This window comes from Myxocyprinus asiaticus, chromosome 14 (assembly GCF_019703515.2).
Source record: "Myxocyprinus asiaticus isolate MX2 ecotype Aquarium Trade chromosome 14, UBuf_Myxa_2, whole genome shotgun sequence".
Taxonomy (NCBI): domain Eukaryota; kingdom Metazoa; phylum Chordata; class Actinopteri; order Cypriniformes; family Catostomidae; genus Myxocyprinus; species Myxocyprinus asiaticus.
This window is the reverse complement of record NC_059357.1, coordinates 9,273,630-9,293,832: the sequence shown is the minus strand read 5'-3', so window position 1 is coordinate 9,293,832 and position 20,203 is coordinate 9,273,630. Positions and strand designations below refer to the sequence as shown.

The 20,203-nt window shown below is 39.4% G+C and overlaps 1 protein-coding gene across 2 annotated transcripts; it reads right to left on the bottom strand.

The window, feature by feature from the left end:
• Window positions 1-47: 47 nt before the first annotated feature.
• Window positions 48-17,227, bottom strand: LOC127451393 (endoplasmic reticulum membrane sensor NFE2L1-like). 2 transcript variants are annotated; one of them, XM_051716077.1, is made up of 6 exons: window positions 16,446-17,227; window positions 15,252-15,897; window positions 10,285-10,482; window positions 9,541-9,630; window positions 4,792-4,935; window positions 48-4,681 (listed from the first exon to the last, which is right to left on the bottom strand). In XM_051716077.1, exons 2-6 carry the CDS (start codon window positions 15,771-15,773, stop codon window positions 3,383-3,385), a joined length of 2,253 nt encoding a protein of 750 aa, XP_051572037.1. In that variant the 5' UTR covers window positions 15,774-15,897; window positions 16,446-17,227; the 3' UTR covers window positions 48-3,382. The 2 variants fall into 2 exon arrangements, with proteins under 2 accessions (XP_051572037.1, XP_051572038.1); XM_051716078.1 differs by lacking the exon at window positions 9,541-9,630.
• Window positions 17,228-20,203: the final 2,976 nt, after the last annotated feature.

The window sequence follows — 20,203 nt, the reverse complement described above, 5'->3', positions numbered from 1 at the left end:
TTTTTTACATTATTAAAAAAACAACAAAAAACAAAGTCGGCACACTGTTGCTCCCAAATAAATTTAATGAGCTCACCACCGAAAAAGCAAACGTGCTGTTTCAAGCTACATGCTCTTCATCAGACTAAAATGATACTTACAAACACACCCATATATACCTGTGTGCATCAATCAAGAAATCACATGACCACATCAACTACTAAAGCAAATCTTTAGGGAGGGATCACTATTAATGATATACCAATGTTTCCTTAGAATAAACTCAATTTGTTTGGCGAGAGGGGAGTACTGTATATAACAACTAACCCTAGTATCTGTTGATTTTGAAGTTATAAGACCTCTGCCTGAACTGCTGTGTCAGGTCAGAAGCTTGCATTTTATAATCATGATCTGAACTACAGATCCTACAAATTCGATTGAACTGAGAGATAACTGACTGTTTTAGAGGGACAGGATAAGAAATCCCATGCAGAATAGAATTTCTGTCTTAAGTTTTAGATATAGATTAGTCATTTGTCTGCTTTGGCTTCTAATCATATAAACATCTAAAAATTGTGAACTTCAAATCACTACTGTTAGCATTCATAAATGAGAGAAATTCCAACAGTTGTGATTCAGTACCACTCCAAATGAAAAATATATCATCAATATACATTTTCCACACCCTAATGAAATGAAAAAAGGGTTATATGTGTGACTGAATTAAATTTTCTGTCCAAACAAACCACAAAACAAGGAGGCAAAACTCTGAGACATCCTAGAACCCATACTAACTCCAGACACTTGTAAATAAAACTCAGAATCAAAAAGAAAATAGTTGTCAACACCAATTTAAGCAATTCCACCAAACAATGAATACTAGGTACATTGTTACTTTGCTGATATAAGAAAAACGCTGATTTAAGACCACCCTCAAATGGCACATCAGGGTATAGGGATTCAATGTCCATGGTAACCAAAACATAGCATAAAGGAGGTTGAATGGACTGTATAATGTTAACAAAATCCATAGGATCTCTGGTGTATGATAGAAGAGATGTTACAAGAGGTTGAAGAAAATAACCAGCAAAAGCAGATATTTTTTTCAGTCAGTGAACCAATGACAGCGACAACTGGCCTGCCCGGAGGTGTGTCATTGTAAGTCATGAATTCTGGGGAGCGTATATAAAACTATTTTTAGGATTATTTATAGGATTCCTCCTCAGTTTCTGGTAAAATGTGGTGTTACTTAATTGTCTCTCAATCTCTTTATATCATAGGCAGTACGGTCAAGAATTACCAAGGCTACCCCTTTGTTAGCACTCTGAATTACTTTAGATGTATCAGACTTAAGAGCCTCAAGTTCCAATCATTGGGCTTTAGTTAAATTATTTGACAATTTGTATAGCCTCTTTTGTTTAACAAGTGATGTAAAGTCTTGTCCCACCAATCTACAATAAGTATCAAAGGAAGCATTTCTTCATCCTTCTTGGAGCTCCTCTTACCCCCTCCTATATTACATTATTTTACAGAACATTTCACATCGTAAATAAAGTTGCATAACCTATATTTTGTACACATGTACAACAATACGTTACAGTAATTTGATCTATTACAGTAGTTCTTAACTAGGGGGCCTCAACAAAATCTGAGAGTTATTGAAACCTCTGGAATCATGAAATTGTGATAAAATATTATAATCTATCGTCACTCCTTGTTGTGGGTTTTGAAAATTATCTTGCACAGTGGTGGACCTTGGAGTCCAGACAGACAACTCTATTTCTCTCTTATGGTGGGGCAAAAATCATTAAAATTCACAACCTTGTTTCTCAAGGATGATTAAGCCAACATTTATCCTGGTCAATGTAAAATGCACATAGTATGAAGGTGTTCCCTGTTATGAGGTGGCAAACCCTGCACAATTTTATTAGACATTTCTTGAAGGGCTCTGTGGAATTTACTGTTGTTTATGGCAAGAGGCCATAGTTCTGAATCTGTAAGTACTGGATATTTATGGTTGTCATGTCATGTGAGGCCATGCCAGTAAGCAGTATTAAAGATGCATTAAAACTTGGATTCCAAGGAATTCCTGAGAATTCTCCCATGTATCATAATTTACCATTTACTTATTGACCTTGTTTGGGTCCATTTTTGGCACTTAGTACCTGTCCCATTTGATGCCATAGCCCTTGCATACCTCCTCAAAGTCCACACTTTGGAAACACAATGCCACGTAGACTGTCGGGTAGAGGTCCACTCTGAAGTATGCAATGGCAAGTCCACATCAAGTTAGAGGTCTGCAACCTGACCCGGGCCTGACAGGACCCGAGAACCCGACGGGGTTTTTCAAGTAGGGGTTCGGGTTTGTAATTAATGAAAAAATAAACAGGCTTACTGAATTTGCTTCACGCACACGCTCTCACACATGAATGGACGAGTTAGGGGCTGTTCACACCAAACGTGTTTGCGCGCTCTGTTCAGTTTTCCCATCTAAACACATGCTGGACAAATGTCTTTGACTGTTGCGCCATGTGTCGCTGTTTCTTCAGCGTCTATCGCAGGGCCGCCACTGTTTAAACACTGTGTCAAGCTAAAAAGAACTTCACATTTTCAAAAACGCATGTCGAGACACCTGCGCTCTGTTTCATTCTTTGCGCTGCGTTTAAATTGTTTTTAGCGCAGGTGTCACAAAGGTTCAACATTCTGAACAAGTTCAGCTGTAAAGAGGGAACAGTTACATTGTTTCATATTATTCCAGATTGTTCTGCACTAAGCAAAGTTTCAGCGCACAAACGGTAAGTCAATGCTTTTTTTCCGTTCTGCTCTAGTGTACTGAAGGGCTGCCGTGCCTTGTTAAAACTGTATGTTTACTGTTGCAAAACTGTTACAAATGTTGCCTATATGCTTACATAAAATATAGCCTATTGCAACAGTACTTACTAAGAGAAGAAATTATAAAGATAGTGAGCGATTTCGGGTCGGGTTTGGGTTTATAATCTGACAGTATCGTTCAGGCCGGGCCCGGGTTTCATTTTAAGGCCCGTGCATTCCTCTACATAAAGTCCATGATTTGGGAAAAGGCCTCATTTTTTTGTAGCCCAGTCTGTATTTCCCTCCTGTCCATGCATTTCTTTGCATAATATGACTTGTCATTCAACTCTTAAAGATCTTAAAGTAACATTATCTTCTCTGTGGAATTTCAGGTTCTATGGTGAAACTTTATGGATGATCCCTTGGGTTAAAACCCCCACCTGATGCACATTTCCTTTGAACCGTGGAAAACCAGCAGGTAGACTTTACAGCAGAGAGCATTTCTCCTGAGCCTGTTTTCACTGGACCTTGTAATTTTATTGTCTAGCCTGCAAAACAAATGAACATTAGCTCATCACCTTAGTCCTCCCTTTCACTTCTTGTCTTTTTGTCTCTTGCCAAGTTTGTGTTTGGAGTGTAAAACCAATCTGCGTTGTGATATGTGTGTAACAGGGCTGATGCTGTCTTGCTGCAAGGTGAAGTTGTCAGAGTAAAGAAGTCCTTGTTCTTCTCTTAGTCTCTCATACACCTCTTGATACAGGCTGTTAAGACATCGCTTTATTTCCCTAAGAGAGCGTGAGATCTCAGATTTTTCCCTGAGCAGTCTGGCATGGTGGCGTCGTAGACCGTCTACGCTATGCTCCAATCCCAGTAAGTTATCTAGCTTCCTTCGTCGACAGTTTTGAGCAGCCATTTTGTTTTTACCCCTGCGGCGTATATCTCTGATAAGCGTGAGCTGAGCCTCATTGAGACAACATTTTGCTAGTAACTCATTAAACTTGTCAACAGGTAAGTTTATTATACATTCGATGGGGAATGGAATATTCATGGCACGAGCATGTTTCTCATCCCGACTTGACAGATGCTCCAGCTTTTTCTCCTCGAAAGGGTCAACGGATGGCTGTTTTGGAGATTTCTTCTGGCTGGAAGATTGAGGTTGGTTGTAGGTATGATCATGCCCAATGTGCTCAAGCCAGGGGAGACGATGAAACTGCCTGGCTTCCAAATAACTTGTGTGACACATTTTGGTTTGTTCTGGCATGTAGCCACCTACAGCTCCTTCCTCTTCCTTGATATGGGTGTAGCCCACAGCCCCTTCCTCAGGCATCAAACCAGGGGATGGGCTGGAAGGTGATGAAGAGCATGAAGATGATGATGAGGAACTAGAAGACATTGATCCACTAGGGGAAGTGGGGCTTCGGCTATAGTCCATGGATAAACCAGAGTCAGAATCTGCTTGGTTTTGTTCCTCAAATTGGGAAAGCTGTGCCTGGCTAATTCTTTCCAGAGCTAAATCCATTAGGCCAATTTCATCAAGCATGGCTTCTTCCAAAAGAGGATTTAAAGGGCTTTGTAGGCTTTGTTGCTCAAACAAGGTAGGTAAATAGGTACTGTTAATTGAACTATTAGTCCCAGGGGTCAGAAGGAGGTCTATGATATCAGAGTTCTCAAAAGCTACATTTACATTAGAAGATGTTTCTAAAAAGTTGAAGTTTTGCATGGAGTTTTCATCCATGATGCTGTTTGTACTGGGACCTTCAGAGGATATTGACAGGGTGGCTTGGTGTAGGCTAACATCCTGATGAATAAAGTTTTCCATGGATCCAATATTCCTGTCTGACTCACTCATATTGAGGGCAGAATTACCCATTGTTTTAGCTGTATTCATGTCCTGTAAAGATAAAGAAGTTAAAACTCATTGGAAAATCCAGAGATAGCCAGATAAATAAATCATAAGGCTTCAAAACACTAGTGAACTTGAAGATGGTTGCCATTGTTTACCTGTGACTCCATGATGGCCAAAACATCTTGCCATTGTTGCTCTAGGCTGAATGTGGATTCCTGTTCAGGCAACAATGGTGAAATGAGGGGCCTCTGGACCTGAAGTGTATGTGCCTCTACATTCTGAACATCAGGACCTGTCAGCTGAGAAAATCAAGACATGAGGAAAATGCTAAGCTCTTACATATTCCCTCAGGGATCTTTCACCCATTTCAGGGTGAATGGTGCCACTAATCTCCCATTCCTGTTAGGGTTTTTCAACAGGTTCTCCCCATTCAGTGATGCACCCACTGAGAATCCTGGATTCTTTTTTAAGGTACGTGGAAACAGAAACTCAAGCCGCCATTATCCAACGTGTCTCAGGGGCAAGAGCGTCTGACATCAAAGTTAAAAGTGCTGGCTAATGCTAAACATAGATTTTCTAAGATTGTTATTCACGTTGGCACTAAGGATGCCAGTCATTTGCCAGTCGGAAATCAATGTAGATAATGTTAAAGAGGTGTGTGAACTTGCAAAAGCGGTGTCAGACAGTGTAATATGCTCTGGCCCCCTCCCTGCTTATCACAGTGAAGAGATACAGGTGCATCTCACTAAATTAGAATGTCGTGGAAAAGTTCATTTATTTCAGTAATTCAACTCAAATTGTGAAACTCGTGTATTAAATAAATTCAATGCACACAGACTGAAGTAGTTTAAGTCTTTGGTTCTTTTAATTGTGATGATTTTGGCTCACATTTAACAAAAACCCACCAATTCACTATCTCAAAAAATTAGAATACATCATAAGACCAATAAAAAAACATTTTTAGTGAATTGTTGGCCTTCTGGAAAGTATGTTCATTTACTGTATATGTACTCAATACTTGGTAGGGGCTCCTTTTGCTTTAATTACTGCCTCAATTCGGCATGGCATGGAGGTGATCAGTTTGTGGCACTGCTGAGGTGGTATGGAAGCCCAGGTTTCTTTGACAGTGGCCTTCAGCTCATCTGCATTTTTTGGTCTCTTGTTTCTCATTTTCCTCTTGACAATACCCCATAGATTCTCTATGGGGTTCAGGTCTGGTGAGTTTGCTGGCCAGTCAAGCACACCAACACCATGGTCATTTAACCAACTTTTGGTGCTTTTGGCAGTGTGGGCAGGTGCCAAATCCTGCTGGAAAATGAAATCAGCATCTTTAAAAAGCTGGTCAGCAGAAGGAAGCATGAAGTGCTCCAAAATTTCTTGGTAAACGGGTGCAGTGACTTTGTGTTTTTTGAAAACCAATGGACCAACACCAGCAGATGACATTGCATCCCAAATCATCACAGACTGTGGAAACTTAACACTGGACTTCAAGCAACTTGGGCCATGAGCTTCTCCACCCTTCCTCCAGACTCTAGGACCTTGGTTTCCAAATGAAATACAAAACTTGCTCTCATCTGAAAAGAGGACTTTGGACCACTGGGCAACAGTCCAGTTCTTCTCCTTAGCCCAGGTAAGACGCCTCTGACGTTGTCTGTGGTTCAGGAGTGGCTTAACATGAGGAATACGACAACTGTAGCCAAATTCCTTGACACGTCTGTGTGTGGTGGCTCTTGATGCCTTGACCCCAGCCTCAGTCCATTCCTTGTGAAGTTCACCCAAATTCTTGAATCGATTTTGCTTGACAATCCTCATAAGGCTGCGGTTCTCTCGGTTGGTTGTGTATCTTTTTCTTCCACACTTTTCCCTTCCACTCAACTTTCTGTTAACATGCTTGGATACAGCACTCTGTGAACAGCCAGCTTCTTTGGCAATGAATGTTTGTGGCTTACCCTCCTTGTGAAGGGTGTCAATGATTGTCTTCTGGACAACTGTCAGATCAGCAGATTGTGTAGCCTAGTGAACCAAACTGAGAGACCATTTTGAAGGCTCAGGAAACCTTTGCCAGGTGTTTTGAGTTGATTAGCTGATTGGCATGTCACCATATTCTAATTGTTTGAGATAGTGAATTGGTGGGTTTTTGTTAAATGTGAGCCATAATCATCACAATTAAAAGAACCAAAGACTTAAACTACTTCAGTCTGTGTGCACTGAATTTATTTAATACACGAGTTTCACAATTTGAGTTGAATTACTGAAATAAATGAACTTTTCCACGACATTCTAATTTATTGAGATGCACCTGTACATAGTAGATTATTGTCACTGAATGGCTGGATGTCTAAATGGTGGGATAATAGCACTGGATTCATAGACGATTGGATGAGTTTGTTTGTGTAGACCTGACCTGCTAAAGAGAGACAGACTCCATGCCTTCAGGGAAGGTATCACTCTCCTCTCTAGTACTTTGTCTCATATTCTTAATAGTGTTAGTGCTAACCGGGGCCCAGGTCAGAAAGCAGACAAACTGGCTAAATCAACCATCTTCTAGCTTCACACAGGTCATATAAATTACAACACATAGAAACTGTATCACCTAGATATCATAAAGAGACTGTGTCTGTTCCCTGAACTACTAAACACAATGCCTTTAAGTCCTTTAGAATTTTTTTAATTGATGTCAAACTCGAAAATGACCACACAAAAAAATTGAAGATATACATCTAATAAAGTTTGTGCTAATATCAGATCTCTTTCATCCAAAACATTTATCTTCAATTAAATTATTACAGATCATAGTTTGGATTCGCTCTGTTTGACAGAAACCTGGCTTAAATCAGATGAATATATTAGTTTAAATGAGTCTACTCCCCCAGGTTATTGTTATAAACATGAGCTTCGCCTGAAGGTTCGAGGAAGAAGTATTGGTATAATTTACACTGATGTTCTTGGTGTTACAGTTCTTAATGTGACATTGTGTGATAAAAGTAGAAAATCCTTGTCATCTTTTGCTCTTGGCCCTATACAGACTTCCTTAGAGAATTTGCAGATTTATCTGTAAGATCTAATAGTTACTGTGGATAGAGCTTTAATAATTGGTGACTTCAACATTCACATAGATAATGAAAATTATACATTGGGATTAGCATATATCGATATCCTCAACTCTGTTGGGGTCACACAAAGTGTGACAGGACCAACTCAATGTCATAATCATACGCTAGATTTCATTCTGTCTGGAGTTGATGTTGATAATATAGCAATTTTGTCACAGAGCGATGACATCTCAGATCATTACCTCGTCTCTTGCATGTTGTGCTTTGCTATAGTCAATAAATCTACAACACGATATCGATCGGGTTGAAACATTCTTTTGACCCTTAAAGATAGCTTCACTTATAATGTTCAAGATCTGTCTCAAATACTAAGCAAGCCAAATAGTTCAGAAGAACTTGATATAGTCACAGAAAATATGTACACAGTCTTCTCTAGCACTGTAGATAGTGTCGCCCCCTTTTTTAAGAACGTTTTAAAGAAAAGCCCTGCCCCGTGTTTCAACTACCTTTCTCATGCTCTAAAGAGAGCAGCTCGGACAATGGAACACAAGTGGAAGAGTATGAAATTAGAGGTGTTTCACATTGCATGGAAGGATAGTGTCTCTAGCTACAAACAGGCTCTAAAAGCTGCCAGGTCTGCATATTTGAGCAAATTCAGAAAATAACCACAACTTTACGAATTTCTTTACTAATTTAAAATGAGACCATTAGAAAGAAAATTTGATTTATGCAACCATCTGCCACAGCACCTTAGAAGACAGTGTCTCAGTATTCGAGCAACTTCATCTTCAACTTCAGTATACAAGCAACTTCATTCCTTCGCTGTTATAGGTCAGGAAGAGCTAACAAAACTTATTAAAGCATCAAACGCAACAACATGTACAGTACGCCAGACCTTATACCCACTAAGCTACTGAAAGAGGTGTTTCCTGTAATCTCAGAACCTCTTCTCAAAATAATTAACTCCTTGTATTGTTTGTGTCCAGCATGATGTCCCAGTCCCACCACTATGTGTTGCTGAGTGATCACTACTAACTGCAGTCTGTGCCAACAAGACAGAAAGGGGAACTTCGATGATCACTGTCTGCATCACTTTAATCTATTACAATGGACTTCACATATGATAACCTGTTGCCAATTCCGATCGAACAACAAGGGTAACTTCCCTGGCCACTGTCTGCATCTTGGTCTTAGGATGGACTTCACTGAAAATGAACTGCCACAAAATTCCAGCTGGACTGCAAGGCACACCTAACTGACCTCTGCTTGCATCATCTATTTCTTTGGATGGACTACACTCTCTTAAAATGGAATACATAGACAATTAATTAATGCAAACTGTAGCGTTCATTAGATAATAAAAAAAAAGGACACTTCATCTACGTGCACTTCCACAGTTAATTTGGGATGGACATCAAAGACACTTAATCTTACAGTTCAATCAATATCTTTTAGTTTTACACATTACCCACCAACATCTACTCAGTTAACTCAATAAATATATGACTTGCATCACACATAGATAACATCACACATGCATCACACATAGATAACCAGCGGAGCCTGGTTTCCCCCAAGTTTGTTTTTCTCCATTAACTAACATTTTATGAAGTTTTGGGATCCTTTGCCACAGTCGCCTTTGGCTTGCTCACTGGGGGCCTGCATTTTTAAAGAATCATTTTCAATCACGTTTTTCATTTAAACTATTCAGTGAGGACTTTAAGATATTACAGCATCATTTTCCATACAGCTGCTTTGAAACGATGTGTGTTATGAAAAACGCTATGCAAATAAGTGACTTGAATTTCTTTCTTTCTTTCGCTCTAAAGGATATGTGCTGTAGGTTTTTACCTCTGGATTCTGTTCCGAGGTGAAGTTTACATCGATGAGATGCAAGCATTCTTCAATGGAAAGAGAAGTGTCCTCCCTTCCACCAGACAACTAAAAGAGGAGCAAGTGAGCTTTAGGAAAAGCTTTAATAAATCTCATATCACTCTGTTATCTGTCAAGGTCAGACAAAGGTGCCAATTTTGCGCTGCTTTGGAATGTGGAAAGTCTTCATCAAGGTCAGCAGCAAACAGACCGCTTTCATATTTATGACTACAAAATAAGCAGCCTTTGTAAATCCACAGCAAAGCATTCAGTGCCAAAATCTACATTATACACCTATTTATGTGAACTCAAATAGGTATTTTTGCACATTTTAAGTCCAATTCATGCCTTCACCACTTCAACACTTTGCTACAGTAAGTCAACGTACACATTTCTAAGTAAATATACTGTAACTTAACATAGTTTGCTAATCTTTATTAGATTGCAAAGTTTCTGTCAAAGACCTAACCGAAGAAGTCCAAAGCGCTTCTATGTAGCAAAGATTCACAAGCCACGACAGTGTCCAGGATTTTTTCTATTGTATTGAATTAGTCCTAGACACCTGCCTACAACCATCCAAATGACAAAGGGGTGTTTATTTAAATAAATATAAATGGATAAATAGATAAACAAAAATGACTATAAATATTTAACTATTATACTAATATTATATTATATTATATTATTGTAGGTATATTCACTTTAAACATGAAGCCATCATACCTGTACCTCCTCTCCAAACATTTGGATGTGAAATGAATTTGCATTTCTCCAGCCATCCACCATAAACTCATCTTCCTCCTCCTCCTCCTCCTCCTCATCAAACAAGGTGAGAGGTTGGATTCCTACATTTTCCAACTGGTCCTGGTGGATGTTTTGCTGCGGTCCCTGTTCCCACAGGGAAGACATATCATCCCCCTCCTGCAAATACAAATTAAAAAGCAAGTGTAGTTTTTCTGACTTTAAGGCAGCAGGAAGGAAGTACATAAATGTTCCCAAATTTATAGGAATGTCTGGTGCAGAGGCCATATAGGCTTTGGGGTGCAATTGAAGGTTTTCAAATGCAAATAAACTACCTCTCAAGTGAGTAAGGATGGTCCATCTTAATGATGCATTGCTGATGACTCACAAAAAGAAGTAGCATCAAATGTTAAATGCACAAATACTTAATGCATACATATTGCAGATACAAGAGAGTGATAGCTTCTAAATGCCTAGCTCTCATGATGTATTTGAGGTCCTGAAAGTTGTATTAATAATGTTTAAACATATCCATAAATAGGCCTACATAATATAAGAGGTGAGGGCAAAAGTGTGGCATGGCAAATCAATGAAATATAACTGCTTGATTTGATTTTTATATATAAATCATTACCTCAAACTGAGCTTTACACTTTTACTGGACGCTTTATATCCAGTCATAACATTCTGAAGTATAAAGTTATATTCTAGCAGCTATCACTGGGTCTTGACTCAAGCTCCCCAATGATTTAAATTAACAATAAACAGATGAGTAGACGGGGTATGTTTTTCCTTTGTTGTGAGGGGTCACTCTTTTGTCACTCTATTTGTATCAAGTTATTATAACTTTTCAATATGGGACGCATACATTTACAGACATTTCTCAATCAGTTTTTAGCAACAGTATAAATAGACTTAACTTGGTTTGGACAGGGATTTAAGCTGATTGATGTATGAGATGTTATTGTTGTTATTGGAATTCCCCTTACCCTTCAGAGACTTTTGTAGTTCATTTGGCAAATAGATAATACATTTTAAGTATTAGGGGAATAACGACCCAAGTCCCTGAATTAGGGTTTAAGTGACACTTAATCATGTAACTTATTGATGATGTTAAAATTATTCAAATCAATTTCAGCAGAACCACATTTACCCTCCATAATGTCATATGCTAAGTCAGAGAGAAGGCTTGACAAGGTCAGTGTGCCTGTTTACATTTTGAGATAAAGGTAAGTGGAGCACTAAAAGATGTCTTCATGTACTGTCTATTGAGTTAGTTATAGAGGAATGGTCCTAGACACTCGATGAGTAGCCGGTAAACAGGTGTTGCGAAAGCAAATGCGAATGTCTCCTCGGATTACAAAATAAGCTGAGCTGGTGCTGTGGAAGCTCCAAGCAAGCACATGCTTAGGCACATGTAACTGCAGTCAAACTTCTAGTTTGGGGTCACACCAAGCCTGCCTGGTCAAGTACAGCTGCCCTTGATTGAACTACAGTGATGCAGGGAGGGGGATTTTTGATATGCCTTTAGTTCCTGCACCTCTCATCAACTTTGCTTATCCATCTATGTGTAGACAGTTGTATAGCAGTAAGCAAAAATAAAAATAATGTTTTGGTACAAAAATAGGAGCCGTTCATAATGTTTAAGTCAAACATGAAGCTTTAGCAGTCTTTTCTTTTTAGATTCCTCAGTGGAGACACAACACAAATTGTCCATGGTGCTTCTCTTGTTATTTCGATTCAGATTGGTGATTCGTAGAACGATTCATTCAGACAAATATTCGAGCCTATTTAAGTAAATCAAAAGAATAAAACTGATCAAAAGATTCGATTTATTTGTTGATTTATTTTCAAATCGGACATCACTAGCCAGAGACAGTTTATATTTGCAGCTAAAATATTTTTTGTGGTGGGGCCTGGGTAGCTCAGCGAGTATTGACGCTGACTACCACCCCTGGAGTTGTGAGTTCGAATCCAGGGTGTGCTGAGTGACTCTAGCCAGGTCTCCTAAGCAAGCAAATTGGCCCGGTTGTTAGGGAGGGTAGAGTCACATGGGGTAACCTCCTCGTGGTCGCGATTAGTGGTGCTTGCTCCCATTGGGGCGCGTGGTAAGTTGTGCGTAGATCACGGAGGGTAGTATGAGCCTCCACATGCGGAGTCTCCACGGGGTCGTGCACAGCAAGCCACGTGATAAGATGCATGGATTTAATGTCTCAGAGGCGGAGGCAACTGAGACTTGTCCTCTGCCACCCGGATTAAGGTGAGTAACCACGCCACCATGAGGACCTACTAAGTAGTGGGAATTGGGCATTCCTAATTGGGAGAAAAGGGGATAAATATAAAAATACAAATTGTGGTGCGCAGTCACAAAAGTGGAAAAAATGGTCTGGAGAAATGTATCAGAGTAAAAGATTTTTTTTATCGTCAAAATGTAGTGAAGTAAAAGTCAACAGAAATTTTTGTACTCGAATACAGTAGATATATTCAAAACATTTATTAAGCCTACGGTAATTAAGTATTTGTACCTCTTTACTCTGCACTTCTGCAAATAGGTAATTTTCTGTGTGCATTTTGAGTTCACCTAGTGTTCTAATTATTTAGCTCCGAATTAACTAGATGATGTATGTTTAAGATTGAAACTAATCCAGTAACACCATGGACAGCCAGTCAGGAGATGTCAAATGTGCAGCCTTTTACACATACCACACAAACAAACAAGCTGGCCCATGGTTCAAAAATAGCCCTGTGGATCATGTGCATGAAAACCTGTCAAATCTGATCTGTACATGTGGGGACTTGACAAACACATGGCAACTGTTTCTAAGTAGAGGGTCCTTACTCAAGGGGAATTCGGTCAGTAGGTAATAGACTGAAATTTGAAAGCACCATTGGAGGAACTGAAATTAAAAAAAGTATCCTGGATGAAATTTCCCTAGCTGTCCACTGTGTTTATGTATGGGCACAGAAAGCAAAAGGAAATGATCTGATGATTCCCACAAATGTCAATAATGCTGGCGCACAGCCAGGCAGACATTCGTAGTCTGCTGGGTTCTGGATGCATATGCTGGCAGTCTGTCATATGATAGTCTGTCATATGGCAGTCAGTCATATGATAAACCACCTCAACAGTGCAAAATGTTAGAGACAGTAAAAGCTAATTAATACTTACTGAGCAAACAGGCTTGTTTTAGTTTGCCTAAAAATTATGAAAAACTGCACTGACATTTTTGTTCTGCTAAGCAGCGGTGTTGACGCAATATGGTCACACAGGAAGTCCGCATGTTGTTTCCGAGAGTTCAAGTGCCCTAGGATTGGCCACATTATGCTGACTCACTGAGAAGCGGCATCTCCTATCAGACATTTTCACATCAGCTCCAGCGTATTTAACTTCCTCTGTGGTGCGGCCGGAAATGTGTTGCATCAGCAGGGGTTTGGGGTTTGGGTTGGGGGGTACAGTTTATAAAACATGCATTCCTCTTCACTGTATTACAGCTTTTACAGCTGAAAACATCTCACTTCACAACTCACTTTTGGCGCAAATCCATGGACATTAAACCCAGAAAATGGAAGATCAAAAGTGCCCATATGCCCAACAACACTTATCGCTTTGGCAGCTGGGGGCAGTGTATCAAATTCTGGTAAGCACAGACCGATATTAGCTAAAGAAAAGTCGACCTACTGTTTCTGATTTCACTGTGAAATCAGTCTGATTAACCATCACGCAAGCCAAATTTCTCACCTAAGAGAACTCAGCTAGTCAAAGAGAGTTGATGATTGGTTAAAACTAATGGTGGATGTGGTCTGAATGTGATGTTCTTTATTGATTTATTTTCTTCAAAAAACTAACTTTAAAATGACGCTGCGCAAAGTATAAACACGGGCTTCGTTTGCTTTAGTTCGTTATGGAGATAAAGTTTGTCTTCCTGTGTTTCACTATTTATTCATGTTTGGAATGCATAACAAAAGACATTGAGATTGGACAGTATAGGACACATACTTTTATGAGTCAATCATTCTTCATTTCATGATTATCAGATAATGGTAATCTACATGTAAGATCTGTGATGTTATGGACTGTCTATTTCTGGGGTTGGTGGCAGTGTTTCTATGCAAGTTTGTTTCCTGGTTTGTTCTTGCTTATTTCAGTAAGTCCAAAATACTGTTTACAGTAACTACAGAAATGTATGTGACATGCTAGTACACATACCAACAATCATATTTTATCCCTGTTAACCCAAAATCTCTGGGTCACATGAACGTCTCACGGTCAGTAAACACAACATGCAACAGTTAAATAACAAATGGAGTGGAAACCCAGCCAAGTTTAATTATTCCATCCACAAGTCATTTCAAATGTTGGAAGTTGCTTAACACCCAGCTGTGCAGAAATACGAACAGTGCCTGAGGGTGAAGATAGGGACACACCCCTCCGTCCAGCTCAATACAAAATCAGTGAGCACATCCAGACAAGACATTTCTGGTATTGGGCCAGTGTTGTTTGGGTGTGTTTTCAGAATTGGAATTGACATATATTTGTATAAACTCAAAAAACATTTCATGATGGATTAAGATTTACCCATTTCAGTTTCACAACAACATTTACTGTCAAATAAAATAAAAAACTAAATATTTTACATTTTATTAACTTAATTTTGTTAAAACGCACACAGTTTAATTTGATTTGTTCTGAAATTGAAAACATTTATTTTTTTACTAACTGTTCACTGGTTGTTCTGCACATGTAGATGGTATAATTGTCAATCATCATTAAAAGCTGTAATAAATAATCACTAATGAGAATCAACCACCCCTAGCATTGAGGGTGTTGCTAGCATCAACGTCTCAAATATTTACTTGAACTATTATGCAAGAAACTGCAAAACAGGTTTGACATGGGCAAACATAGGTCAACCTTATCCAAAAATGTTAAATACTCTTGGCTTCATTACCTCTATATTTATGTCATCAAGGTCTGAATGGTTGAGGCCTCTTGACATATGCCCCAATGTTTCAAGGGTTTCATCATCAGCTAGGACATATCCCAATTCTCCTCCACTTCCCAACCTCATGCTTAAATCTGAGGTATCCTCCACATTCTCGAGTCCACCACCCTGCTCAAGGAGGCCTATCTGGGCTGGAATAGACACTCCATTCTCGGGCTCACTGTGGAACAACCAGGCTTCTAACTCTGCTGCTGGCACCTGTAGATGATCAAGAGATCGCACCCAACTCAAGAGCCTGCGGGCTGTGAATAACCCATCTAGGTCTATGCTTTTTGGATGTACGTTATATCCGTCGAGGATGTTTTGAAGATTGTGCAATTGGGTCTGAGTTATAGCTAAACTTGGGCCCTGAATAATTTCGCAGAGAGGGGGCAGGTAAGGATCCACGTCCACACGCATCCCGGCCAGACTGAGAAGGATAGCCACTTGGATCAGGCCCTCCGTGAAGTACTTCTTCAGGTCCAGCATGGCCCAAACCAATGCCAAGAGCAAAAGATTAGCCTAGACTGTCTCAACTGCAATATGAGAGTGTCCTTGTGTTAGAGTTTCAGAACTCTCTCCAGAAATACACTAATATCTGTAGCATAAAATCCTGAAACAGAAAAGAGTAATGTTAGAATATCAGAATGTATTTAACAATTAGAACGTATGATGCAATTTCTTGGATTAATTAATACACAGCAAAACCTTCCAAACATGAATGAACTCATTTAAGTACGTTCTAAGAACGAATTTCAGTTTACCAAAGAATACAAGGAAACAAAGTGTCAAAGTGTATTATTTATTTTATTTTATTTTACGATAGGACGCGACAACACTCAAGAATGTGCGGGGACCATTCATCAAAACGTTAGGGCAGCGTTCTGTGTTTGCTAGGTAGCTTTTCCAAACATATTTTTCTAACACAGGTGACACAATGGATTATGAGTGATGCAGACGTACACAGTGAGCCGCACAGTCTTCCTGGCCACTCACAGCAAATTAAATATGGTAAAATATCTTACTCAGACATTTTAAGTAATTATAGTTTTTATATTAACTAAATGCGGTTAGTATCATAATACATCTTAATAGTGAGACATTTAAAACAGCTCGCGCATGAACTCTATCGATAATTTAGTTATTAAAACATTACGTTACCTTGTCAGTGGGAGAGGGTGTAGTCATAAGAAAGAAGTGAGAGCAGATTAATCTGAATCAGAGAACTGTACTGTGCGCGTGTATTTATGTGACATGAGTAAGTGGTGGAAGGTCTCTTCATGACGTGATTAGGCTTTCGGTTTTCAACAAGACAACTCATCCCTTACAACTCATATGGCAGAGTTTGAAGGAAGCGTATGCTATTTTTTTCCAGTGATACCACATCACATGGTATTTATGGTAATTTCTGTGGAGGAGTGATTTTACCCTCTTTTTTCACTCTCAGGATAACTGACATTGATCTAAACCAATAACTGCTCAGAATTCATAAAAAAAAAAAAAAAAAAAAAAAAAGAATAAATGTATTATTCTAAGTATTATTATTATTATTATTATTATTACAGTCAGTAGCAGTAGTCGTCGTCATCGTTGTAGTAAGGAATGAATAGTACTTTTCATTTAAAGTTTCCTGAGATGAAAATGGAAGCACATTTCTGCCAAAAAGTCATAATTTTGAGGTAAAGCCAGAATTACCCCAGATAGCACACCTACATCTTCAAGATGTCTTTATAAGTGCATTTCATCTGAATGCACTGCATTCTAATTAACATCTGCCAAACATTTTAAAAAGATCAGATTTACAAACATTCTAAATCATAAATGTCTCAAAGACATCTGCTGAATGTCTTATATTTTGTTTTTTTGTTTTTTCTTTTATCCCCTCTTCTACCAATTTGGAATGCCCAATTCCCACTACTTAGTAGGTCCGCGTGGTGGCGCGGTTACTCACCTCAATCCGGGTGGTGGAGGACAAGTCTCAGAGGCTCATGCGACTCTCTGTGATCCACTCACAATTTACCATGCACCCCATTGAGAGCGAGAACCCCTAGTTGTGACCATGAGGAGGTTTACCCCATGTGACTCTACCCTCCCTAGCAACCGGGCCAATTTGATTGCTTAGGAGACCTGGCTGGAGTCACTCAGCACGCCCTGGATTCAAACTCATGACTCCAGGGGTGGAAGTCAGCGTCAGTACTCGCTGAGCAGGCCCCCTGCTGAATGTCTTATTGACATCAGAGAGGAAACGTCTTATCAGAGGCGCAAACATCTTATCAGAGTCGTCCTGTTGCTCTGACCCCCATCATCAGCAATTGCTTTGAGAGGCTAATCAGAGATTACACCTGCTCTGTGCTGCCTGCCTCACTGGACTCACTGCAGTTTGCATTCTGCAACAACTGCTCCACTGATGATGCCATTGCATCTACACTACACACTGCTCTCTCCCACCTGGAAAAAAGGAACACATGTGTGAGAATGCTGTTTGTAGACTACAGCTCAGCATTCAATAACATAGTGCCCTCCAAGCTTCATGTGAAACTCCGGGCTCTGGGCTTAAACAGCTCGCTGTGCAGCTGGATCCTGGACTTCCTGTCAAGCAGACGCCAGGTGGTTAGAATGGGCAGCAACATCTCCTCATCACTGACCCTCAACACTGGAGCCTCGCAGGGCTGTGTTCTCAGCCCACTACTGTATTCCTTGTACACATATGACTGTGTGGCAACACATAGCTCCAATGTCATCATTAAGTTTGCTGATGATATGACGGTCGTAGGTCTGATCACTGATAATGATGAAACAGCCTACAGAGAGGAGGTGCACACTCTGACACGCTGGTGTCAGGATCACAACCTCTCCCTTAACGTCAGTAAGACCAAGGAGCTTGTGGAGGACTTCAGGAGAAAAGACAGAGAACACAGCCCCATCACCATCAATGGAGAGAGTCAGCAGCTTCAAGTTCCTCTGTGTCCACATCACTGAGGAACTCACATGGTCCATCCACACTGAGGCCGTTGTGAAGAATGCTCACCAGCACCTCTTCTTCCTGAGACAGCTGAGGAAGTTTGGAATGAACCACCACATCCTCATACAGTTCTACACCAGCACTGTAGAGAGCATCCTGACTGACTGTATCACTGCCTGATATGGTAACAGCACCGCCCTCAACGGCAAAGCCCTGCAAAGTGTGGTGCGAAATGCCAGACATTTCATAGGAGGTGAGCTTCCCTCCCTCCAGGACATATATACCAGGCGGTGTGTGAAAAAAGCTCGGAGGATCATCAGAGACTCCAACCACCCAAGCCATGGGCTGTTCTCACTGCTACCATCAGGCAGGCTGTATCACAGCATCAGGACCCGCACCAGCCGACTCCATGACAGCTTCTTCCCCCAAGCAATCAGACTTTTGAACTCTTGATCTCTCACAATCAACATATATCAGCACTGCATTTTATTAGCCTCAGACTGGACTCACATTTTATACTTCTCTTAATAACACACTGGCAACCGACTATCAACAGACAACTGAATGTCAGCACAACACTTCATATTTATTTCCACTGATAACAGTGTATTTTAATTGTATACATTCTTCTTATTTTGTGTATACTGTATATTGTATATTACTATTTATTTATTTTTTGTATACATTTATTTATTTTATGTATTTAGTACATATCGGAATATTTTGCAATAAATGTAAAATATACTGTTTCTTTGCTTATAATCAACAACCTAAAATCAATAGTTTTATTATATTCCCATCGTTTTTATTCAATGACATCATTCGCAAAGCTTCATGGGACTGTAGTCCATGCCCTCATGAAAAACAGTAAGTACACAGTCTTGTACCTTTGACTTTTTGTCCGATTTTCAAATACGTTTTTGTCTCAAAACAAAGTTTGTGATGTTGTAATTTACATTGGAGCTGGTTGGTTTGATTTGTGGCTTAGACTCTTTTATCAAGGATTTTATGAAAAACCTATCCAAAAAAATATATGGAAAAATACTTATGAAACCCAGACGGCTAAAAAAGTGTCCGGGCACTGTTGCACTGTATTGCAGAAGAGCATACAATCTAAAAACTACGTCTTCCAGAAGTAAACACAACATCAAATAGACGTCTGGGTGTGCGTGTGCTATCAGGGATGTTATTCTAAGTCATAATTAAGAGATACAAAAAATCTAAATGATTTGATTAGTATCTCAGATACTAATTTTTATCTTACGATCTCATAAGTTTTTTGAGATAGTAAGATAGTAAATCTTTTTATATAAGCATTGACTTTCATGTCCTAAATTTGACTTAATCGAATAATTATTACTTTTAATCTTCTAAGTATGACCAGAGACTATTTAGCAGAGACGGGCCACTTCTATTAAAATGAATGGGAGAAATTGGAACGCCCAACCAAGGAGCTCGTGCCCAACGGTCAACGGATGTAGAAAGGAAGTCCGGCCTTACAGTTAAAAGAGCCAGTCACCTTTTAGAAACAGATATCACTTGTCAATCAACTCGAGAACGCGCATGGGCATTAGCTATACATAGGGTTGGAGAGTAACGGAATACATGTAACGGGATTACGTATTTAAAATACAAAATATAAGTAAATGTATTCCACTACAGTTACAGTTTAAATCATTGATAATTAGAATACAGTTACATTCAAAAAGTATTTTGATTACTTTGCATTTTATTGTCATTTGTTTCATTTAACATTTAGTCCTTTCAGATGGAAAACATTTATACATATAAATGATGCGATCCAAAGTGCATTTGAACAGCGGTGAAACACTTTCTTATGATGTGTTACATTCATACGAGCAGACAGAGAAGTAAGTTTGAAGTAAGTTTGGAGCAGAAGAAATAGAAATAAACCTTGTGTAAACTGTCAGCTTTATGTTAAGCTAAAATGCTAATG